Here is a 24,412-nt window from a genome sequence, read left to right on the forward strand (position 1 = left end):
GGCTTAAACATACCATACAAGAAAACGAAATTTTAAATACTTTAAAGAATTAATAGTATTTTCCTATGTACATTAGTTATCTTTACCAGTAGTAGGAGTTGTTGAAACAAATTTTCAAATCAAAACCAGCAGAAAACAGAATGAAGTTTCTCAAAGCCTTTTATTTGTTCAGTAGTTATAGGACAAAAACAAACCAAAAACCAAAACTCTGCTTTGGGTAAAGAATCTATTCCATTTCTGTGTAAAAATGTCAGGATTTGATTCGGTTCACTATTTCTTGGTTTATACCTAAAGCACTGTTTACACATTTGCCATATTCTTTGTAGGGATTCAGCAAAATATTACTGAGCTCGCACAATGAGCAAACACAAGGCATGATATTGGATACTGTAGGGAACACAGAAAGGATGTCTTTGTCCTCTAATTGCCTAATCAGATTTGGGATGTGTGAATACTGCTTTACTAGGAATGAGGAGTCCTGTCACTAACCAGTTAAATCTCCTTTAACAGACCATCTAAATCAAAGACTCACTTTCCACCTTCACATAATACTTAGACTGTGAAAAGCTTTCTTTAAAAATGTTTTCCATGGGGCACCTGGATGGCTGAGTTGGTGGGGCATCAGACTTGGTCTCAGGTCATGATCTCATGGTTGGTGAGTCTGAGCCCTGTGTCAGGCTCTGTGCTGACAGCTCAGAGTCTGGAGCCTGCTTTGGGTTCTGCTTCTCTCTCTGCCCCTTCCCCTCTCATGCTCTTTCTCTCTCTCTCTCTTTCTGTCTCTCTCTCTCAAACATAATAATAAACATTAAAAAGTGTTTTTCATATGTCAGATATTCATATCATTTCACATCATGCATATCCTTTCACTTCATTTCAGTTTTCATGTCATATTATTTATAATATGAAATGACTAACCTGTATGGTTACATTTGCAGCCATATATATATATATATATATATATATATATATATATATATATATGTAACCTTTTGCATAGGTAACCTTATAACTCTGTATAAAGTTGGATATGTAACCTTATATGTAAATACATAAAAGTTATGTATGTATTTATTACTAGTATAGAATGAGTAGTAAAAAGAGCAGGTAGAAAAAGATTTTAACAAGTGAGAGTGCAAAGTGGAATGCTTTTGTTATGGCAATGGCTACATTTGTATACACTAACTATATGTCAGATGGCGTGTGTGACGACTAGGTGATGTCACTCAGTAAGCCAATGAGTAGATGTCTTCTCCCTGTTTAGTTTCTTGAGGTGCAGTCAGTTGTGCAAAAATTATGCAATCAGTGGCAGTAAAGCCAAGATGTGAATCAAGTCAGATAAACACCGGGCCCACACACCCAACCACCGCACCAAATGCTTCTCAAAGGGATTGGCTGGAGATGAAGCCAGAGAGGTGGGATGGAACCAGACTGTCATGAGAGGAAAGGATATGGCGGGGGCGGGGGGGGGGGGTGTCATGATAGGAAGTTGGGATTTTTTGTTTAGGCAAAAGGCAACCAGCGTTGATTTCTGCCCAGAGAAGTGGCATGGTAAAAGCAATGTTTTAAGATTAGTAAGATCTCAGCTTCACAGAAGTGGAAATACAATTGCTCATTTATTCATGAACTGTTTTATGTAACACAGAATGAGGAAGACAGAGCCCTTGCTGGTTTGAGTTTTTTATTTGTTTTGTTTTGTGGGAGGTATTTTTTTTTTCTTTGAGGACTGACAGCTGTGAGTTATAATGAGCTTCCCAAATTTATACATGCCTATTCTCAGCCCGTGGAGAGTAGTAAATTGCTCTTGTTCTCATGACACATTTAGATTAGAAGAAGAGGTGGGGGGGGGGTGGGCAGGTAGCGCTGCATCGACTAATTAAAACTAATGTGGGGTGATGAGCCTCTGAAAAGAATAAGATCAGCAACAGGGAAAAGAAAAAAAAAAAAGAAATAGCACATAGGCAGGTACCTAAACCGGGGATGGTGGTGGCTCAGCTCTCAGAGGGTTTCAGCTTCCCTTGCTCAGAAGCCCCTCTCGCCTTTGGTTTGGTTGGGTGGGGGAGGCAGTGTGACAGTGAGGTGGTCCACAGTGCGCTGTGGAAATGACAGGACTCCCATACCCGAGAGGTATGGCACAGACATGTTTCTGTGCCTTCTCACACCAGCTGGGCACCTGCCGACGGCCAGCCTTGTGATTCCTCATTTTTACTCTGTTCTTTCGGTTGCATTTCAAGGCATGATTTCATTCAGATCACCCGTCCCTTCCCCATCTTGCCTTTTTAATTGCTTTGGGATGAAATAATCATAGGTTCTAAAAGTCATTTAGCAGTCCTCTATTCTAGACAATGCTGGAAAATCCCCTTTGTAATATAATATGCCTGCCAACACTTATTCCAGTAAGGAACCCCTTTTTCAATTAAACACAGGGGCACCTATTAAGACAGACACTTCCTTACATGTGAGGAAAGCTACAATATAATCATCAAGTAACATCCTATTTCACCAATTCTAAAATGGGCTCTTTCCATATTTCCACCTCTCTGACGTTTGCCTGGGTCTTAGACTCACTGTTGGTCAAACAACAGCCATGATAGAGGGGTCATTGTCTGCTCGTGCACTAGCTCAGGTACAGCTGCTTGTCTTGTCTGAGTTATGCGCGTTGCTAGAACTGCATTGTTAAGTTTAAGTGCTGTTTACAGTGTCTTCAAAAATATTACTTGACATTGAAACTAAATGTTATTGTATAGAAAGGCAGAGAAACATGGCAGCAAGGTACATACACATTTAATATAGAGAAGAAAAGATTCATTATTGGACAACTGTCTGCAATTACCTATTTTCACACTAAGCAAAAGCCTTGGGCTTTACAGGACCTGAGAAATTAAGATTTCGGTAAGCTGATGAGGCCCAGTACATTTTCTTACAGACGTAAAAGCAGAGGACTGCCTATCATACAGCCAACAAGAAAGTTCAGCAACAAAATCCTGGTTATAATACTGGAACATTCCTTTAAATAACAGCGCATCGTGGGGCACCTGGGTGGCTCAGTCAGTTAAGCGTCCGACTTCAGCTCAGGTCATGATCTCGCAGTCCATGAGTTCGAGCCCCACGTCGGGCTCTGGGCTGATGGCTCAGAGCCTGGAGCCTGCTTCGGATTCTGTGTCTCCCTCTCTCTCTGACCCTCCCCCGTTCATGCTCTGTCTCTCTCTGTCTCAAAAATAAATAAACGTTAAAAAATAAATAAATAAAAATAAATAAAAAACAGCGCATCGTGAACACTTTTGATAGCATAAGTAGAGATATTTAGTGGAAAAGCCACCAATGGTGCTGGTTTGAGAAAGGATTCTAATGAGTCGAGCTCAGTGAGAGGAAGGTGTAGAAATATATTATTCAAAATTTCTCTTACAAAGTATAAAATAAAGGTTGTAAGTGGTAAGAAAACAGTTCATTATTTAATTGTTTAATTTAGTAATATTTATTTACTTATTTTTAATTTAGTAATACTTCAAGTATTAGTGTAGCTTGTGACCAGCTTAAGGTCATTGACTATGGTAATGACAGCCACAATTCAATATGCTTTTAATCCTCTGTCCTGTTAAGTGACATATTATTATTTCAGTTTTATAGAGAGAACACTGAAGAGACTAGTCAGTATCTTAGGAAATTAATAGCTGGTTGGTGGTAGCTACCATTTGAAGCAGGATTCAAGCTGTTTACTCAAAATAAGTGTCTCCGAGTGAAGAGAATCCTTAATCAAAGAGAAGAAAATGAAGGGAGGACACCGGGATATGAAGGAATAACAATAGCAACGGGACGCCTCACACCTGATGTAAATATATCCTGTGTAGGTGAGCTCATTACACTGCAGTATTAGCCCTTCCATTCTGACCTGTTCTCTTGTTAGCTATGATTCTTTTTTCTTTTTATAAATGGACAAATAGGCTCCCTTTTAACTTTCACTCATTTGCCTTTATTCTACCTTCCCAAAACGCAGAGAAAATAAGCCTAAAGTTTCATCTGTAAAAGCCTTTCAAATACTTGAGAACAGTTATTATGTTGCCTTTTTTTTTTTTTTTTTTTCCTGGACCGAGTAGCCCCTGTGTTTCTTCTAAAACATGTTTTCAAGGTCCAAAATAATGTTTAGTGTATTCCTTTCCGGCACTGTTTTGTCATTGTGTGATTAAAAATATGGAGTTCAGAATGAGCCACTGCATTAGAAGTTTGAGCACAGACATGCACACGTTGAATCTGTAGTCAACTGAAACTTCTGGGATTACTTTCCAAGGTAATGATCAGGAACCCCGGTTCCCCACATTTGATTTGTTGAGAAAGATTCTCATGTCATGTCTCGGGGCATATATCCTCACTCTTACTGGGGAAGGACAATTCGGAAACAGTTGCAGCCCAGACATGTGCATGTGGAGGATGGTTCCCCATGAAGACTCATGCCATGGTGGCAGGAAGGCCCGTTCATGTGGCAGAGATGCGGTGGCTGACATGAACAGGCGTCCTGAGTAGCATGGGCCCCACAGTGAGACGGCCTGGGTTTGAATTTCAACTTTGCCACTGACCGGCTTGAGTGACTTGCTTAAGCTGCCTCAAGACCCCATCTGGAAAATGAGGATGTGCAAGAGTACCTACCTCCTATGTTTACTTCAGGATTAATTGAACACAAGTATTTAAAAATGCTTAGAGACACTGCTCGGCATATTTTAATAACTCAAAACGGTCACGTATGTGCATGGGCACGTGTGTGTGTGTGTGTCAGTCAGTAGAACTCAAATAATTGAGCAATAAATCTAGAATATTAGTTTCCTGGGGCTGCCATAACAAAGTTCCACTAACTGAGCTGCTTAAAACAACAGAAATTTATTGTCTCATAGTTCTGGAGGCTAGAAGTCTGAAATCAGGATGTTGGCAGGTCCCTGTTTGTTCTGAAGCCTCTAGGGGAGATCTTTCCCTGCCTCTTCCAGCTTGCGGTATCCCCAGGCCTTCCTTGGCTTGTGGCAGCATGACTCCAGTCTCTGCCTCTGTCTTTATATGGCCTCTGTGTCTCTGGGTCTAAATTTTTCTCTTCGTATAAGGACACCAGTTACACTGGTGTAGGATTAGGCCCCCCCTAATGGAGTATGATCTCATGTTAACCTGATTACATCTGCAGAGAGATCCTATTTCCAAATAAAGTTACATTCAGAGGTACCAAGGGCTAATATTTCAACCTATCTTTTGGGGGGACACAATTCAACTCATAATATCTGGTAACAGAGAAGTTCAAAACAGAGGAACTAGGTATCCAGAAGCAAGCAGAGTTCAACATTAGGGGCCTGGGATAGATCTAAGAACAGGTGATATTATGAAGTTTAATGAATGAATAGGCATTAGAGGTTTCTGTGAATAAGTAATATAGCCCAAACCGAGCCTCTGGGCTACGATAAGGGAGAACAAGATTTCAGGTCCCTGGGGAGGCAAATCTAGACCCAAATCCTAGAGGACCTACAATATTGAGCAAGTTACTAAGATATAAACCCAGTGCTCTCTTCGGCAGCACATATACTAAGATATCAACCCCAAATTGGTATTGAGGATCCTGTTCACTTTTGGAAGTGCCTCTCCTCAAGCGTGGAGTAAGTAGTGTCTTGACGAGCCTGAAGTATTCATATAGCTTTAACAGCCTTCGTGGAAGAGGCATTGTAGATTTTGATTGCATGGCCAATTTCCAACATAGATGGATTTTGCTTATGTAAGATGTGTTTGAAGTCTCCTAGGGAAGAGGATGTTTTTATTTTCTGAATGGAACACAACTAAGAGCTTGCTCTATATTATACATTGTCTGCTCTTGAGAACTGTACTGGTGGCTAAGTAGGAGTTTGTTAGATCTATAAAGTGTTTAAAGATACTATAAATAAAAGGTACATCATACATAGAGGTTTATTAGGCTCATCCACGTGTTTGTACCGTCAATATTTCCAGAGTAACCAGTCTTGATTTCCCACATAGAAGATTTGGACTGAAAGTGAGAATCAATATGGCCGAAGTACTAAGAAACTCATCTCTGTTGTGTTTTAGTCAAAAAGTCTTTTGTAAATACCATATTAATGACAACTGTGGAAAGAGAAATATGGAAAGTGTGCTTAACGTAGAATTTTCTAATCCTTACAGGAATTGGAATCAACGAAGATTAGATCATCCCCTAAGTGGGTTTTTATATAGTTGCTTCGTTTCCAGTTTTCCATGCCTTTCCAACACTTGATCTTTGTATGAAAACTGCTGCCATCTTCAGAGACATGAGTCATGGTACTTAAAATGTTTTCACCATATTTTAGACATCACAGGATACAGTAGGAGAAGAGTAGAGTCTTGGCATCCACAATTTTTTACATTCTAAGCCTTGACCTTTCACAGTGGTTCATTACACGTTTAATTTAGCTCATGCACTGGGCTAGCAGATCCTTCTGTGTCTGAATTTCATTTTGGCTTTTTTCTTTTTTTTTAACATACTGCATGTATGTTCACCTGTGTGTGTGTGTGTGTGTGTGTGTGTGTGCGTGCTATGTGTGTATATTTTTCTGTGAAAAAAAGAAGTCCATAAAAAGATAGCCAATTCCATTGGCAGTGAGAAGTGATGGGGCAATGACTATAACAAGAAAGAAAGGCTTTAGATAAACTCAGTGGGACATCATCTTCTTCAGGGATTTAGGTCTGTAATATAAATGAATTCATCACAAACTCTGTGCAGATACAAGATAAAGTGAATATTAAACTGAAACTGTTGCAGTGAGTTGTCCAGGTCTTGCCAACATTGCTCAAATAAGGACTTAAAACTAGTAAACGCTACTGAAATGATCTTTAAGGTAAACTGAAGTACAAGAATTTCAACTTTTTTTTTTTTGAAAGACAAAATCCCTTTTTGAATTTTCCTAGAATACTTTTATCATCCCCATTCCTTTTATATGACAGACTTCACCTTCTCCCGATGGCAAGGGAGACACATGACCCAGGCACGTGACCCAGGACTGGCCAATAGGCGTGCACTGTTCCCTGGACACAGTGATTGAGTCTTGAGTGAGCAGGGGAAATTCAGGGGGCAGTTATTCCATGGCTCAGTTTGGCTGGACTTGGTGAATCCACCTCTTAAATCAGCATGCTGGCAGGACCTGATTTGGAGGGTGCTTGGAGTAAGTCTAACTGCAGTAGAGAAAACAAGACCAACGAGTGCGCAGAGCAGCTGATAAGAGAGTGAGAGTTAGGGAGGCTTTGTATAAGCCCAGATCCACTTGTGCCGGAAACCAGTGCTCACGCTTTACTGCATTTCATGGGGGAAATAATATGCTTAATCACATTTGTGGATTACAGGATTTTCAGAGGTGTTGGGAGGAGATCCTTCATGTGGCTTAAGGTTCTACCTTATCTTCTACTTTCTCACCTGTATGCAAACAAGCATTTCCACCTCATTGTTATCTTGGAGGCTTTGATGAATTCTGATTCTCTGTATTTTAAAACACTCAAAACTCTTTGCTTCATTTTAAATACATTATATTTACAAATGGTGGAAAGCATTGTGTGCATCAGTTAATAATTCAGAAACCTGTAAATGTTAAGTTACTTTAACAATGAATATCAGTTAAGGGACTTTATAAATGATGGGATTTAAAAGTGTGGTAATAAAAATGTGCTACTGAACATAAAAATTGTAATTTCTATATAATCTATTCATGTGTAATTTCTAATGTGAATATTCTTCAGTTATTTTGTTCTGATTCAGTCACGTTGTGTAATGAGGTGAATAAGAAAGCAATGTCACCTTGCTTGCACTTTGCATCTATAGGTGTAAAATTGGGAGTATTACCCTTGACCTAGCATTAAATGAAAGAAAGCAAATTATTAGTGTAAGATATACAAAACTCCTTATTGAGATTGAAGCCAGTGATATTTTAACTTTGAAATGTTGTTGTAAAACACTTATTAAGGGGAGGGCAGGTCCAATAAGTGGAGTTGACGAGAGCTCTGGTATTGTAAAGATAAGGAAATTACCTAATGTTGAGTTACTAACCTGTTCCAGTCATTACATTATCAGATTTAATCTTCACAACTGCTGGGTATGATAGCTGCTACTGTCCTTATTTACACATTAGGAATTTGAAGCTTAGAGAAGTCGAGTAACTTTACTAGAGGTAAAATACAATCTTTCTCCTGCCCAGATTCCTTTAATGGCTCCTCTTTGGATGAAGTTCAAACTTCCTAACTTGGATGAAAACACCCTTGTTCACTGGTCCATGGTAATCTTGATAGCTTCATCTCTTTTCATGGCTTACCTAGAGTCCAAATCCATAGATCTGCTTTCACTTCCTAAAATATGTCCTGAGCTCTTCTTCTGCTGTGAGCCATAGTCCCTGTCCCTGTGCCCCAGCATTCTGTAACTAACTCCTCTTAATTATTCCAATTTCAGCTTAAGTACCACATCCTCCAGGAAACTTCACCAAGTTTACTATGCCCATTTCATTGTTTGTTCATTAATTCATTCATTCATTTAGTGAATATTTTTTGAGGATTCCCTAAGTGCCAGGCACTATCCTAGGCACTGGGGATACCACAGTGAACAAAGAAGGAAAAAATCTCTGCCTTTATAGCTTGTGCTCTAGGACTGTTGCTTTAGTTCATTGTCCTTCATTACATGCTTACTTCATGAGAGCATTAGTTACGTTTAAGTTCTTTTACATTCTTAGGGTTTAACACAACGAGATATTGTAGGAATGTTTTCGGCATTTATTATTTATTGAATCAGGGCATACATGAATAACTTCATTTATTATATAGTTTTTAATGGTCATATAGAAATATAAAAAATTCTATTTGTCCTCTTTGATATTGTCACACCGCCACCATTGTAATATCAGACCTCATTGTCTTGTGACTTAATATTGCTGTGAACCTCTTATTGAAAACAACGTGGCTTTCAGTTTTTCTACACCATTGCATCCTCCCTAGAGTTTCCAGATTTATCTGCTTAAATTAATGCGATTGTTCTCCTTTTCTTTAAAACATCACATGCTGGAAGGAAAAAACAAACAAACAAACAAAAAATCACATACTGGAATCCAAGGCCCTTCATTATTTACTGTCACCTTTCTAATCTAATCTATCTCCTCTGTTTCACATATACCCTCTGATCAATACAATTTTTCTTTCTGCCGCCCACTTACTCTGGTTTATTTGTATCTTCGTAGCTAAAAATCCTTTCCTCTTATTCTTACTTAATTCATTACAAATTTTTATCAATACTACAAGTCACTTCCCTTTGGTTAAGTCTTCTTTGATAATGTCAACTAAACTTCATTTCCAAATTTTTGATTTTCTGTAAGACTTCTGTCTGTATCAGTAATATTTATAAAGAAATTTTAAGCAGTAGAATCTAGCACTCCACCTGCCTCCCCAACACAACACCTACCCCCCCACACACAAAGAAACCTTACATGGAACGAAGTCCAAGGTATGAAAAATGCTAAGTGCAGGCCTTATTGTTCTTATTGTGATAATGACCCTTAGCACTCCTCATGTACCCTTTTAGCTCTGCAGAACACGTTTGAAGCCAGTGCGTGACCTCAGCCACAATGGCCTTTGCTTGCTCTTACTGTTAGCAAGGGAAAGGTCAAAAGTGGTCAGGATGACTTAGCAGTGCAGAGAGGAAAATTACTTACTCATGAAACAGAAGGAAAGAGCCGTACTTGCCATGCTGGCCCCAGCACACATTGCACGCCTTATGTGTTTGACGTCTTACTACTTCCCAGGTAACATCTGTAGGTCAGAGAGAGTAGAGTTGATTTTATCCTGTCTCTAGTTCTGAGACATTCGAAGTGTTAAGGAGCCTCTAGACTGGGCCCCTCCGGAACTGTTTTAGCCATCTACATTTCACAAGTCTAGAAGCCACAGAGTGAAGATCATGGTCACAGATCAGTGTTTTCTTACTGCTGACAGGTCAGATCAGTAGCAGTTAAGCAGTTGGAAGACCTACCTGGTCCTTATTCATCTGTCTTCGTCTTACATCCCAAGGAATCTCTATGTTTCTTAAGGGAATTACTTGTATTTATATTCCTTTACTATGAAAGTACATATTATTCTTGAATTATTTCATACGTCTATAAACTTGTCTTCCCATTATTGAAAGCGACTGTTTTTTAATTCTCTGTAACATCTATCATGTGGGAGGTATTTCATAACTACCTGGTAATTAAGACTGAATAAAATATCCTAGTTTATGTAGTTAGCTATTATTTGGGATTTTAGACCATTTGTCCACTCTGACATGTGAACTCTCTTATAAAGTACCAAAACACCACAGAAGAAGTCAAGTGTTCTTTTGAAAAACAGTTCAATGTGCGACATGACTAACAACAAAGAGACACAGTGTTTAAAAAAACAAAAACAAAAACAAAAAACAGCCCCATATGTATTAAGAACACTTAACATTTTTGTTTAAAGTACCTTAAATAGTGAATGTAGATGATGGAAACAGTTCTGGAAATTTAGTAAAGTAGGTTTATAAGGAAGTATAAGTTAAAATTATGTGATTTTATAAAACAAACTTTTCCCTAGTAAAAATTAGTTTAATAACTCACAACATTATGAAAATTTTTCACTTTTTAATTTTTTCTGTTTTGTCAAGGGAAAGAGAAAGAGTTGGCTGATAATCTTGATTGATCTTTTTAACAATTCAAATATATAACAAACATTCATCATTTTTAGTCGATAAAAATAAGACTAAATTTGAAATTATGATTACTAATGAATCACAAGTTATGACGAGTTAACAGCAGTGGTTTTACGTTTTCCAAACGCCTGCGTTAGTTTGCCAGGACCCCCTCAGTTTATATGCCATATACAACATGTTAAGCAAACATGAGTTTTGCATAATTTAATTAGATGTTTGTCAAATGGTGAAGAAAGCACAAATGTAAGACATGATTCATTCTCACATTGGTGACAAGCACAACATATATAAAGATAAAAAATATACAGAGATATTATGAATGCTGTGATTTAAGTCAATGTAAGACTGTGACCCCAGTTTGTATTCCTAAAGATCAATAAAATTGATGATTTGTATCACGGTGAAATATAATCAGCTCCATAAGAGGAATCTTCAACTTAATGGATGTTAGTTCTGATATAGAAACTTGAAATTAATTAGCACAAGTTTTATAATGTTTAAATTGATACCTCCTTTGGATAAACAAACCAATCTCATACTTTCTTAGTGTAATTTGAAATCTCAACATAAAAATGTTAAAAAACTATATGTATTTTCATCTTGACACTTATTTAGAGAAAAAACTATATACACTCCTGCTTCTCTTAAGAAGTTTGACAGATGGCAAAAAGGCAATGATAAATAAATGTTTATGGGGGAACTAACTCTTAAGCCCATATTTCTTGACTAGAGAATGTTCAGAAGTTTTAGAATGGAGAGGGAAATACTTGGATGCCATTTCAATACCATTTTGTCTGTGTACATTTTCTCAAGTATGCTCTAAAGTTCTGGAGACCAGATTTCATGCCTTTCGCTTCTTTATTGTCCCAGTATACTCTAGCACAAATAAGAAGTCATCCGTCTTTGGTGACATTTATTCATCCTTTTAAAATAGTATGTGTACTAAATATTTCACATTTTAGTGCTTTATTTTTTTCAGGTATTTAACTGAATTAATAATTCTAGAATATCTGAGTGAAAGATAGATGAGGGATTGGTAGATTAAGGAAAACGAGGCAGAATTAAGAAATAGACTTATTGCCTTTGTCAGAATTATTTTCCAGAGATTGTGTTCTTAACTAATTTTCAATGAATGTGTTCTAACATGTCTGGGTTGCTCATACATTTTTAACAATTGGCCAGTTAAGAATTAGAAATTCCATTTCCAAATATGCCACTGGTAACAAGTAAGCTTATATATTTTTACCAAAGAAATTTAATCCTTATTTCTATTAAGTAATTTAAGTATTGTCGTTTAGGAATAGCACTTACTAGGTTTGTTCGCTTCATAGTAGGCATAAATAGAACTGCCTACCTGAAAGTCAGTGCTAGGTAAAAAGCCCTTTACTGATAACCCCACTGCCTGTAATTGCCAAATTAATGATGGATATGTGGACTTTAGAATTAAATATCAGAAGCTTGCTTTCCTTGAGTTTTTAAAATATTAGAAGCAAAATAATCTTTCAAATTGCCCAAATTTGAGGAGTATCCTAATAAGAAGAAATGACTCACTTATTCCCCACTTAGAAGATTTTTCTTAACTGAGTTTTCCAGAAATCTACGAAGAGTGGTTTTGTTTTATTTTGTTTTTTAATCCATTTGGCGAAATACCTTACATTTCTTCTATTTACTATGTCACTTTCAGCTTTTAAAACATTACTGCCATTACACAGCCGTGGAACAGAGTGGTCTTGTAAATGAGCTTTGCTACAAAAGAAAATGAGACTAACTGGAAACTGACCATGGTGCTGCTATTTGCTGAAAGATTGGTAATATCACTCAAGCCATTTGGAGTTATTTCCACTCTAAGAAAATGGAAATTGTAGAGCATGAGACCTAGTCGATTTGATTTCAGCCTTAAGAGCTTTCAATAGATGATAGCATACATTTGGATAAAAAGTGGAAAAAATAGAACAACTTTTCATATATTTTATTTATGGCTATGTTGAGTTCAGGTCCTTAGATCATCTATCTAAATCTGGCAAAACATTCAAGATATTTCTTAGGCGGAAAACCTCTGGAAGAGCTGCCGTGCCTATTTCGCATTGTGTTAGTACACTAGATGGGCCACGGCCTGCTAAGCTTTTTTTCTCCCTCATAGTACTTCCTTTAATTAAACAAAGCATATAAAATAAGGTCTAGTGTGAAGTCCCCTGTAGATGAGGCATCTGAGACCTCCTACAAAGATTAAATACCTTGTCCTGGTAACACAAGTGGCAGTTTACACAGCAAGATGGTGAAAGCATAAGGAAATGTAGTAAAAAAGGATAAAGTGGGGCGCCTGGGTGGCGCAGTCGGTTAAGCGTCCGACTTCAGCCAGGTCACGATCTCGCGGTCTGTGAGTTCGAGCCCCGCGTCAGGCTCTGGGCTGATGGCTCGGAGCCTGGAGCCTGTTTCCAATTCTGTGTGTCTCCCTCTCTCTCTGCCCCTTCCCCGTTCATGCTCTGTCTCTCTCTGTCCCAAAAATAAATAAAAAAAAAATAAAAAAAATAAAAAAAAAAAAATAAAAAAAAAAAAAATAAAAAAATAAAAATAAAAAAGGATAAAGTGTGAATATATATGTAAAGTATACATAAAGTATACATATTTGGGAATACGATATACATATTGGGAAAAGCAAATTGGAAGAATTCATGCATTCAATAGAGAGTAAAGCTGATTCAGGGAGAATGAATAAGATAATAATTAACCAAGAAGCCATCGTTCATTGACTTAGGCCCATCAGGAGGAATACACACACAAAACAAAAAACCAACAAAGAACAATTATGAAATCAAGACATCTAGCTTTGTAGTCTGTGTACTCATTACACTGTACTGCCTCTTCTCAAGGATGAAATAACACACCCAGGAAAAAAGCAAAAAGCCAGAACTGAAAGAATACTGTGACCACAGCTATCAAATAGTTAAAAAAACAAAAAAACAAAAAAACAAACTCCAGAAATATACAATTGGAAAGCCCAAAATGGCAATGCTAAGGCATAGATCTGCAACCCCTCCCCCACCCATCTGGTTACTGTAATGAAAGTTCATGTTTCAGGGTCCTGGAGGGAGTGCATTGGGTTTTAAAACCTGGGATCAGTATTTCAAAAAGTAAAGAAAACAGTCATTCATTTACTAATCATTCTGCTTATGTAGAAAAAGTACATGAGTCATCAAATTTATTTATATGTGGCTTAAGTTATATCAACTCATGGTGTTCATCCAATACTTTTGATTGCTGATGAAAATAAAGGCGTAGTGAACTACATAATGTAAACAAATACACATGTCACATAACTGATAGTTTCCAGGTCTGACCAAACTTGGACACATGAACAGAATGATGACAAAATGTAATTAAATAATCCTGTAAATATTATACATACTTATTATTGTTATTAGTCACTAGTGTCACAGCCATGACCATGACTTATATAATTCCATAACCTTGTCATGAATTTTTAATAATTATGCATCTTGTTATAATGTGGATTGATGCTGAAATGGAAAAATAGTGGTAACAGTTGAAACAAATACATTCTTGTTTCATAATTGATCTTCAAGTAAACAAAATCTAACAAAGCATTCAACTCAGGAAGGACAAAAATATATATCAAACAATAATTTCAATGGAGAGAGCACTTATTTTTAGGACAAAAACATAAATGTCAATAATTTATTTTTCTATAGATTAGAACATACTGTGTACGTACTATGGTGTTGTGTATGTTTAGTCCTTTTATGCCATCATTTAAAAATATAGACTATTCTAGTTCTTTCCATTGGATTGTAGTTATAAAATGAGATTTAGGGGATATGGAAGAGTTAGTACTGGATTGTTACTATTAGAATCTACAATATATTCCAGTCATGTCTTTTCAGTTGTCCGGTTATATTTCTCATTATCTCTGGCAAATAGGTAGTTTATTTATCTTCATAACACAGCATCATAAATAGAAAGAAAGTGTTTGTAGTTATTGCTATTAATCTGGCCTGGTGCCATTATTATTTTGTATTTAATTTCATAGCTTTATTTTTTGTTTAAATTATTGAAATTTCAGTATTGGGAAAATTGGTATTCGATTTAGAGACTTTTCATTTTTGTTTTCTACTATCAAAACCTGAGTGCCCTGGTTAAGAATTCATATTTTGTGTTTTATAAAGTGCTTAATGCATGTTCAACATTTGAAAAATAATATTTACTATGGAGAAAATATTATTTTGAAGTATACATCTGGAGTGGATTAGACCGATTAGACCCCTTTGTTTTTTCTTGTTTTCTTTATTTTACAGTTGATGAAAGTTTTTAGCAATAAGTGAATGCCATAATAAAACTCACTTTTATGTTCGTAATTGCCTGACTTCAGAAGTTTACACACTCTGCTAATGAATGACACAAATTCAAGCTGGCTGGTTTGTACTTGAACTTATTTATCATTCATGAAAGGTTGCCTGAGCCTGGATTATCAACAGGGGGAAACAGATAGGTACTTGGGGTACCTTGTGGTACTTGTGGTCTTTAACCTGTAACAAACCTCCAAATGCAACATCTTTCTCTGCAGAATTGTAAATTGTGGAAAAGTATAAATTGCGGCTGACAGAAGATTCAAAAATCAAACCCGTAAGTTTAGTAGATTAATCCCCTCATGCTGAGAATTAGACATGTTACTTCCTTAACATTACAAATGTTATTGTCGGGAAAATGTGGCTATTATGGAAAAAAATATTGGGTTGAAGTCAATGAAGCTGAAAGTACAGTGGAACTCTGATGGTGAAAATTGCTGTGCGAATCAGTAACGTCTTTTCTAAAAGAAAAATTATAAACTGTTAGTTTAGTATGAACTGGAAAAACTTGTATAAGAAGTTACTCTACTTAATTCAGGTCTTCCCAGATGATAAAAGACAGTCTTTTGACGGAACTAAATGGTCCTTAAAAAAAAATAAGGAGTCAAGAATTCAAAGCACTTGACTTCTAAATCATGATTTTGATGCGATTTTGAAATGCTGTCTGTTTGTCTGTTTTTAACAACTTACTCCTCTGTCCCCAAACATTCTAATTTGTGTAAGTTTTCTTTAACTTGGAATGCTATATGACATTATAAAATTTTTGTTTAGTGTCAGTAAGAAGTTGACCCAATGATGTTCTTTGATGGATATATATATATATATATATATATATATATAGGCATGAAAACAGGACCAAATGTGTGAGTGTGAACATTAATTCAAAACTATTTTGAGTGCGCCTGAGTGGCTCAGTCAGTTAAGTGTCCGACTTCAGCTCAGGTCACGATCTCACAGTTTATGAGTTCGAGCCCTGCATCTGGCTCTGTGCTGACAGCTCAGAGCCTGGAGCTGCTTCAGATTCTGTGTCCATCTCTCTCTGCCCCGCCTCTGTTCACACACACACTCTCTCTCTCTCTCCCTATTTCAAAACTAAACATTAATTTTTTAAAAAAATTAAAAAAACTATTTTAAGTAGCTTTACATGAAAGTGTATATTTTATATTATATTTGCCAATATGACTCCTACTCAGGATGACAGTTTTGTCAGAGTCCTTTTCAAACTGTCAGTTGTAGGGGCGCCTGGGTGGCGCAGTCGGTTAAGCGTCCGACTTCAGCCAGGTCACGATCTCGCGGTCCGTGAGTTCGAGCCCCGCGTCAGGCTCTGGGCTGATGGCTCGGAGCCTGGAGCCTGTTTCCGATTCTGTGTCTCCCTCTCTCTCTGCCCCTCCCCCGTTCATGCTCTGTCTCTCTCTGTCCCAAAAATAAATAAAAAATGTTGAAAAAAAAAAAAAAGTTCAAACTGTTAGTTGTATAGCAATTATACTGGGACCTCATCCTGGTGTGTTCAGTACTGTCTACTGTTTACATTTTTTAATGTAGTAATTTAATTGCCAATGTGAACTTAGAAACTATGGAATTCTTTGAAAAAATAATTAAATTATAATATGGACATACTTATTTGCTGATTCGCTAATTTAATTATGACATGCATACCTAATTCTACATAGAATAGACACATGGTTTTTGTACCGAACATCTATCCTTTCTAAATACAGTTTCCAGCATATCTCTAGGTAGGAAATGCAAGGCCTTAGTCCCTGGTCATGATGATCTCCCTCTCTCCTCTGCCTGAGATTATTTCCTCAAGAGCCTGTTTGTCCTTAATATGCTGGCCATTATCTTCTCTACTTACCAGTGTGCTGGTTTTAGGGACTCTTAGACTTGCCCTGTGACTGATTCATTGTCCAGCTTTTAGATTACAAGAATTTACTCAGCTAACTACAAAGAGTCTCTTGTCACTGCCCCAGTTGTTTATTGTACTTTCTCTGTAGCACTACTTTGTTGTCCTATACAGTGAGTAAGGTCTTGAACTTGTTAAATGACTCCTTAACTGCTACGCTGACCACTCATCTCCAAATAATTCGTCCTTTGTGGTGGGTAGTTTTACACGTGTGCACATGCACATGCATCTACACATACATATTTATATTTATATTTATATTTACTTATATTTATATATACTTGAACTTTCAAGCCTTTGATTTCAAAGCTTCACAACTAGCTCTCCAGAAATGATATTAAGAATAAAAGCTATTCCCTTCCTTAAGCGATAAAGACAGATCCTCTCTGTTTGTTATTCTCTGTTTTATACTTCAAAATGCTGTACTCCCCTTCAGAAGACTTAGATAAGAAGTTGGTACCACTCGGGTGTGAGAATCATTTCCAGTAAAGTTTTATTTTCAGTGGGCTGAGAGTTATCGTGGGCAGGGAAGCAACAGTAAAAGGCAATTACTTAACAGTAATTGTTTGCTGAAGTATTACTTAGTGCTTGGTTATTTAGGCATAATTTATGTGTTTCCTGATAGTAGAAGAGCAAAAAGTAATAAATATGGAAGCATCACAGGATGTTGGTCACTCTTCCACCATTTAGTTGTACTGAGAATGTTAGAGTAGCCACTTGCAAAATCACGTAGTCAACCCTGCTTAGGGAAAAGAACCAAGAAGGTCACCAAATAGCTTTAACTGCTTAGTATACCTGCGCTGTATAAGCTAATAGAGTTCTTACCTCTCCAGTATAAAAACAAATGTAGACCTATAGCTTATAGGGAAAAAACAGCCATCATGTTGTGGCACATCAGGTTACTCTTGGATAAGGGTATCCAAGTGAAATTAAAAAAAAAAAAAAAAACTTTATGTTTTATTTCACTCTCTTTGATGTGCTCATTTTATTAATTCCATAATTCTATGCATTGCTGATGGAAATATGTGCAGTTGTCTGAATAATCTATTGAAGATATAATATATATTTTGGGGGAATGTTTAGCCAGATGAATGGATGTTTTCATGGACATAGGAATGCTTTGAAAATTTTTAATTTTTTTTAAGTTTATTTTAGAGATTAAGAGAGAGAGGGGGGAGAGAGAGAGAGAGAGAGAGAGAGAGAGAGAGAATCCCAAGCAGATTCTGCACTGCCAGCACAGAGCCGGGTGTGGGGCTCAAACCCATGAACCATGAGATCATGAGCTGGGCTGAAAGCATGAGTCAGAGGCTTAACCAATTGAGCTTCCAGGTGCCCCCAAGTAGGAATAATTTTATTACCTGTATTGCGTTTCTATATTTCTGGAGCCTTTTCAGTATGATAGGCCTTTCAGTGCTGGCCCCTAGTTGAGTACTCTGTCTGCCAGCAGTGTTCCATCGGGGATGACAAGAAAATAATGGGAAGCTAGGGGATTGCAGGAAATAGGGCTATGTTGATGAAGAATAAGCTTGCCGTGAAGGTATGACAGAACTTGTCAAAGCCTGGCTGTTTTTTAGAAGTACTTTTAAAACCAAGTGAGAGTGGAGATGAAAGGGCCCAGCCACCTGGAGAATTGGACAATGTGAGCAAACAAGACAGCTTGCCTCATTAGCTGGCATTTTTTATACTGGACACCAGTGTCTCAGGTACCCGAGAGGATGGTAGGTGGGGGCCACAGCATCATATAGAGGAAACTACCTGGCTATACCTTTCTCTTACCATCATGTAGAGGTAACCTTCCCTTCTGTGCGACGCCACCCGATATCCTCTTGGGTACCTAAATGTGGTCATCAGTTTCATCCTGAAATTTGGTATCAAAATAGCGAATGTTCCCAGCTATTAGGATTTCAGGATAAATCTTTTATCTTAAAACTGAAATGCACAAGGTACAAGGAATAGATACATTCAGAAGCCCAAAGGAATTTTGCTCTTTGTTATCACTTTTCTCAGATTCATTTCTTTCTCCTAGACTCGGTCAAATACTCCTTTCAATATTATCCTTTCATGTCATAGGAAATCCTACTCTAACACCGACATGGAATGAGCATTGAAAGAAGTTACCTGTCAAATAGGTATCTCCCCTACATATAATCGCTGTGAGGGGAACCACACAAACATGCAGAATGAGGGCTGAGTGTGCCCACAAAGGCTCAAAAGTGTAACTCTCTTTAGTCTTACTGACTAGGTAAAACTCATCTAAGAGCTGGTTCTAAATATGCATCTCTGGAGATTTTTATTCATGGCCCAGGAATCTGTAGTTTCCAAACCTCCCATGTGTTTCTGATGTAGAACCAGGTAAGGAAACCACCATCGGATGCATGGCGGTCCCACATTCTACTCCAGTCTCGCTGCACACTGGTTTGAAAGCTGTGACTTAAAAGGCTTAAAACAAGCATCTCAGACAAGTTGGAAGCTTTTGGCTTGCACCAGAGCTCACTCTGCAAACCTGTCATTCAGTCCTGTCAATCCCAAGGGCACCTCAAAATGTCTGACTCCTTGGGGTGCCTGGGTGGCTCAGTTGGTTAAGCATCCAACTTCAGCTCAGGTCATGATCTCCCGGTTCATGGGTTTGAGCCCCACATCGGGCTCTGTGCAGACATCTCAGGGCCTGGAGCCTGCTTCAGATTCTGTGTCTCCCTGTCTCTCTGCCCCTCCCCTGCTTGCCCTCTGTCTCTCTCTCTCTTTCTCAAAAATAAATAAATATTTATTTATTTTTTTATTTATTTATTTGAATATTTATTTATTTATTTATTTGAATATTTATTTATTTGAAGAATGATTTTGGACAGAGGCAACTCATTTAGTTCAAGAAAGGAAAATGTGAGAAAGTTAAATATTATTTCCCAGTGTTTTTTGTGCTATTTTACAGTGTTTTTTCCTTTTTCTGATTTTTTTCACTTTAACATTTGACATCAGAGTACATCTTACAAACAAAATGTTCTTTTATAATTTAAATTTAAATGGGAGGGTTTTTTTTTTCTTTCGTAGCGGTACATAAAATTATGGGGTTATAATTGATGCCATTTTAGATTCCGTGAAATACAGTTTTTATGATACATATCAACTTTCTTTTTCTTCAGGAGGTAATGACATGTAGCGATTCAGACCTCAGTTTTATAGAGATAATACCAAACCTCTCTGTGCCTTGTCTCTTATCTGCAAAAGGGAGAACTTCCCCCATGACATTCTTAGTGTTAAATTAGAAAATGTGCATAAACTTTTAGTACAGTGTGTGGTGCAGCATCCTTGAGTGCACAAGCCTACTTGCCACTTTTGTTATTATCTTCATTTGGCAGTTAATCTGTGAATTGCTAGACCTGGATGCTGGAACCGGGTCTGCCACTAATTAACTTTGCAATCTGTGTCTCGCTTTCCTGTTTTGCAAAAGAAGGTTTCCGCAAAGATGAGCTCTATTTTCCTTCTGACTGTCACATTTTGTAATTTTTCAAATCTCGTCCCGAATCATAATGTGACCATAAAATGAATTTTCTTTGTTTCTTTCAGTTTGTGGGGACATCCATGGACAATTCTTTGATTTGATGAAGCTTTTTGAAGTGGGGGGATCTCCTGCCAACACTCGCTACCTCTTCTTAGGGGACTATGTTGACAGAGGGTACTTCAGTATCGAAGTAAGTCTCTATCATTTGTAGCTATTCAGAAATGGATCAACAATATCTTAGCAAACTAAAAGTGGTAAATGTTATTTGTTTAAGAAAATTATTGGTCTATGATAGAACTTTAATACCCTCAATTCTTGGGATATTTACATATTCTGTTTTCTGTTGATTCCCATATGCTTTTTAGTGCAGAGATACATATTGTGTGTGTGTGTGTGTGTGTGTGTGTGTGTGTACACCTTTTATTATATATATGCTTTTATATATTTGGAACAATTACATCACATTTTACATTAGATAATTCTATTTCCTGTTGACAGAACTAATCAAAGTTGATTAAAGAAGCAGGAATGTGTTTGCCTGGTTATGCCTTATAAATTGTGAGGCAGTAGCTTCCTTTGTAAATTGATAGCCAGGTGCATGTGCCTCTGTGTCTGTTATATGTGAGTAGGTGTGAATACACTCCCAGCCCTGTATTTTGTCTTTTTTGGCATCTGTCATCCAACGAGGGTAATTTATTAAACTCATTAATTAGAACAAAACAGGTAACTTTTGAGTAGAGGTTCTTCCTCAGCCTCCCTCCTGCATCTGCTTCGGGTAAGTAGAAATTACATTCCAAATACAGGCAACAGCCTGGCTTTATTCACTTGTTTGTTTTTCTTGGTGCTTAATATGGTGTCTCAAACACAGAAAGGGTTCATCAAATATTCATTACAATAAATGATTTGAAATAAGGATGAATGTTAAGAAGCAGAGCTCATGAGATAGTAGTACCTGACATTATATGTGCTCTCAGAAAAAAAAAATAAGGAAACAATGTTTAAAAGGAAAGCAATTATTCTTAATGCAGAGAGAAATCAACTTTATAGAAGTTTCACATCAACATCATGTATTCATAATAATCATATAAAAGAAGATTCATTCTAGGTTTTTAAATTTTCTTCATAATACTGTATTTACTATAAGAATATATTTTAATTTTTTTAATGGTTATTTATTTTTGAGAGAGAGAGACAGACAGAGAGCAGAGGAAGGGCAAAGAGAGGGAGACACAGAATCTGAAGCAGGGTCCAGACTCTGAGCTGTCAGCACAGAGCCTGACGCAGGGCTTGAACTCACAGACCTGAGCTGAGGTCAGAGGCTTAACTGACTTAGCCATCCAGGTGCCCCTACTATCGAAATATTTAATGTCAAAGAACACATCACTCTTAAACAGCTTTTGTTTTTAAGACTGTCATACAAATTTTATGTTTTAATTATTCGATTTACCTTCAGTTGTTGAGTCTATATATGCAGAGAGAGAAACTATAGTCATTGTCTATATATATTATAAAAGTATATATCATCTTTCACCAATATATTAACGCTTTCTGTATCTAAGGATCATATATTTCTTAATTATTCAAGATGATGAGGGAAGAAGCGATGGTTTGGGTATATAAATCCAAAAGGAGAAAGTAAATTTTCAGTATTTCTTCCACTTGGTAAACAAGCATGGTATTATTAAACATAAAATGTCTATGCACTATAATCAGAACTATGGAGAATTTAAAGAACTGCATATCCTTGCTCTCTAGAAACCTAAATCTATTAGGAAAAAAGAACTATAAAAAGCTACATAGCATCAGAAGCCTAGAAGAGGCAGTTATCCAGGATTCCATTATTTGAATTGATTATTTAAATCTTGTGATAAAAGAAGTACAGAAAATGATTGTCATTGGAATTTAGAAAAGTGGGACAATTTTGTAAGTAGACATGACTGGGGAAGACTGAATCAAAGAAGTCAGATTAACTAGGAAGGAAATTGAAGCAAGAAAAGTCCAGAGGAAGAAATTTGTAAGTCTCATTCATGGGCTAACTTGACCAACTTGTTAGGGAAGGGTGATTGAATATAAATTTTGTGAGACTTTCCTATCACATTAGGGCTGGTATCTGCCAAGAGAAAACAACAACAGCAAACCTACAAAACGGTGGCTTGAACAAGATTATTTCTCTCTCCATTAAAAGCCCACAGATGGGAATTCCCAACTGGTGTGACCCAGCATGGTGCCAGGGCCCAGGTTCTTTCTGCCTCATTGCTCTAATGGGTGTGGGGTGCCTGGGCTCATTCCAAAGACTATCTTGTCACCCAAGACAGCTACACCAGCTTCAACCATCATCTGCCATGTTACATTCAGCCAGAAGGAAAAGGAAAAGAGAAGGGCATGTCTTCTTATCTAAGGATGTTTCCCAAAAGTGGCACAATTACTTTGACTTGCATCCCATGGGCCCAGATTTGTTACTATGGCCATAGGTGATTTCAATATGGAGCCAAGTTTGAGAAAAACTGCGATAGGCAGAAAACAAAAATGGGAGGTAAAATGTTTCTTCTACTTCGCTTAAATTGTGATTGTGTGAAAGCCTTTAGAGGCTTCAAAAAATTATTTGAGTGACTCTTATATTCATCTTACTCATTTAATATGTAAAGTACTCCTATGTAAGATTCTGAGGATGAATGGAATAGGTGTTCTACCTTCCGTGAAGCTCATCTTCTTAGGGAAAGCTCAAGTCCGTCCTGTTGGGAGTGATGTATTTTTATTGGCCAAATGATGGAGTGCTATGTTGGACAAATTTTTTTAATATCATAATATTTGTGATTTTTAATGACTTAATTTGTCATCTTCTAAAATTTAATCACAGAAGTAATACTGTTTCCTGTTCCCTTACTTTATAAAGATAAAGCGCTACAGCGTATGTTGCTTAAGTAACAGTTGGCGTGTTTGGGCTTCTTCTTTGTCTCACCAACTCCGTCTTCAGATAATATTATTTCTTAATCTTGTTGGTGTGTATTTACCTTTGAATTTTTACTCAACGAGTTCAGGCTTCGGTATCTCTGGCCTCAAATTACTTGAAATTTCCTAAACTCTCCCTAATTAGAGCTACTTAGAACTCTGCTTCTTTAAATTAAAGAACTTGAGAAGCAGTAATCACTAGCTTGCTCTTCATCAGAGTTCTTTTTAGTCTACAGTTAATCTAGATATTTGAACTATGAAAGTTGTGATATTTTGTATAATATGCACCTTCTGAAATTCAAGCAAAGGATCAAAGTATCAATCCAGATGTTGGTGGCATAGCAAATGTAAGTAAGTATCAGGTCATTTGAAAGTTCTAAGATCCATATGCCAGAGTTCCTGTCTTCATAAACAGCTCTTTAATTAAACTCTAAGTGTCTTAGAGTACAGCTCCAGGGACTTGCCACAGGCATACAGAAATAACAAAAATCTGAAGGTCTCATCTATGAAAATGATCCATTTTTATTAGACTGTGACCTTTGAGGGGTTTGGGGGATGGCTCAGTGATATCACCACATTTAAAATAGAACAGACATTTCTATAAAATGTGTTTACTGAGAACCCTTTGGGGTTCTTAACTGGGGATTAAGGAAGCTGACATTGTTTGCAGGCTGAAATGCTATTGTTTGCCCGGTATACGTGATCTCATTTATTCCTCACCACTCTGCAAGGAGCCTGTAAACGTCTTCCTCTTGTGTATGTGAAAACCAAAGCTCAGAGAGAGTCACACACAGTAAATGACAGTGCTGGGGTTAGAAATCTGTGCTCTTTCGGGGCATCTGGGTGGCTCGATCGGTTAGGCGTCTGACTTCGGCCAGGTCATGATCTCACAGCTTGTGAGTTCGAGCCCCGCATCAGGCTCTGTGCCGACAGCTCAGAGCCTAGAGCCTACTTCCGATTCTGTGTCTCCCTCTCTTGCTCTGCCCCTCCCTCCCTCA

At 37.3% G+C, this 24,412-nt stretch overlaps 1 protein-coding gene across 7 annotated transcripts in view; it reads left to right on the top strand.

Moving 5' to 3' along the window:
* The window catches only part of PPP3CA (protein phosphatase 3 catalytic subunit alpha), a 325,796-nt gene that overhangs the window by 225,775 nt on the left and 75,609 nt on the right, over positions 1–24,412 (top strand). For all 7 annotated transcript variants that reach the window (XM_058721804.1, XM_058721802.1, XM_058721803.1 and 4 more), the window contains one exon: positions 20,531–20,655. In XM_058721804.1, coding sequence (XP_058577787.1) covers positions 20,531–20,655 — 125 coding nt within the window. The remainder of the gene's footprint in view (positions 1–20,530; positions 20,656–24,412) is intronic.

Source organism: Neofelis nebulosa, chromosome 3 (assembly GCF_028018385.1).
Source record: "Neofelis nebulosa isolate mNeoNeb1 chromosome 3, mNeoNeb1.pri, whole genome shotgun sequence".
NCBI classification, from domain to species: Eukaryota; Metazoa; Chordata; class Mammalia; order Carnivora; family Felidae; genus Neofelis; species Neofelis nebulosa.